The 1,684-nt window shown below is 46.6% G+C and overlaps 1 protein-coding gene across 2 annotated transcripts in view; it reads right to left on the reverse strand.

The window, feature by feature from the left end:
• Positions 1-236: 236 nt before the first annotated feature.
• UBB (ubiquitin B) overlaps positions 237-1,684 on the reverse strand; it is a 2,774-nt gene continuing 1,326 nt past the window's right edge. Inside the window, exon 3 of one of the 2 annotated variants that reach the window (XM_040630085.1) lies at positions 237-1,090. In XM_040630085.1, the coding sequence (XP_040486019.1) occupies positions 396-1,090 (695 nt within the window). In that variant the 3' untranslated portion in view covers positions 237-395. Of the gene's footprint in view, positions 1,266-1,684 lie in introns of both variants that reach the window. The other variant, XM_040630084.1, reaches the window with a different exon arrangement.

Consider the following 1,684-nt stretch of genomic DNA (forward strand, 5'->3'; position numbering starts at 1 on the left):
CAAGTTTGCTTTAATTTTTAATTGTGCAATACATCTGAAATGATTTCCCATTACACCAGAATCATTAACTTATAACCTTGAATGAAGGACAAATTTCCCACACCTTTTTCTTAACCAAAATGACAATGCTGATGAAATCGACAAACTAAATGCTAAGCCCCTTCCTTGAGTATGGTTTTAACGAGATTAAGAGTCCCCACACCACTACATAATTTCACGACAGACACCAAATATGCTACCATGCAACAAAACTTTTATTAACATTTTGAACAGCTATTGAGAAAACCAGTGATTCAGCTATTACTGAATCTGGTAATTTTGAAACTTAAATTGGGGCAAAAGGCTATAGTGCAGAGCAATGCCATCATTGGGCACTATGAATTCAAGACGAAGAATTAACAGCCACCCCTCAGACGGAGAACCAGGTGGAGAGTCGACTCTTTCTGGATGTTGTAATCAGAAAGAGTACGGCCATCTTCCAGCTGCTTGCCAGCAAAAATCAGCCTCTGCTGGTCAGGGGGGATGCCCTCTTTATCTTGGATCTTGGCCTTCACATTTTCGATGGTGTCACTGGGCTCCACCTCCAGGGTGATGGTCTTGCCGGTCAGGGTCTTCACGAAGATCTGCATGCCACCTCTCAGGCGCAGGACCAGATGCAGGGTCGACTCTTTCTGAATGTTGTAATCAGAAAGAGTGCGGCCATCTTCCAGCTGCTTGCCTGCAAAGATGAGCCTCTGCTGGTCAGGGGGGATGCCCTCTTTATCCTGGATCTTGGCCTTCACATTTTCGATGGTGTCACTGGGCTCCACCTCCAGGGTGATGGTCTTGCCGGTCAGGGTCTTCACGAAGATCTGCATGCCACCTCTCAGGCGCAGGACCAGGTGCAGGGTTGACTCTTTCTGGATGTTGTAATCAGAAAGAGTGCGGCCATCTTCCAGCTGCTTACCAGCAAAGATGAGCCTCTGCTGGTCAGGGGGGATGCCCTCTTTATCTTGGATCTTGGCCTTCACATTTTCGATGGTATCACTGGGCTCCACCTCCAGGGTGATGGTCTTGCCGGTCAGGGTCTTCACAAAGATCTGCATGCCACCTCTCAGGCGCAGGACCAGGTGGAGAGTCGACTCTTTCTGGATGTTGTAATCAGAAAGAGTGCGGCCATCTTCCAGCTGCTTGCCTGCAAAGATGAGCCTCTGCTGGTCAGGGGGGATGCCCTCTTTATCTTGGATCTTGGCCTTCACATTTTCGATGGTGTCACTGGGCTCCACCTCCAGGGTGATGGTCTTGCCGGTCAGGGTCTTCACGAAGATCTGCATTTTGACCTAGATTTTAGGAAGAAAGTATTAGTACACCATCTCAAGATCTTTATATTACCGAGGGCGCCTGGGTGGCTCAGTGGGTTAAGTGCCTCACTAGATTTCAACTCAGGTCATGATCTCAGTGTCATGGGATGGAGCCCCGAGTCAGGTTCTGCGCTGAGCATAGAAGGAATCTTCAAAAAATATATATATTTGTATTACCTACACTTATAATCAATTGTCCAAAACAATTAACTTCAGCTTCCAAAGTGCTTTAACCCCATTAAAGTCCCTCACAAGCCCCCCCCCATAACCTTAAATTAGCTGAGTACAAAATGTAGTCAAGGCTTCAACTTAAACGGGATAGAAGGACCAAAAAAAAAAAAAAA

This window comes from Ursus maritimus, unplaced genomic scaffold, assembly GCF_017311325.1.
Source record: "Ursus maritimus isolate PB19 unplaced genomic scaffold, ASM1731132v1 scaffold_14, whole genome shotgun sequence".
Lineage (NCBI taxonomy): Eukaryota > Metazoa > Chordata > Mammalia > Carnivora > Ursidae > Ursus > Ursus maritimus.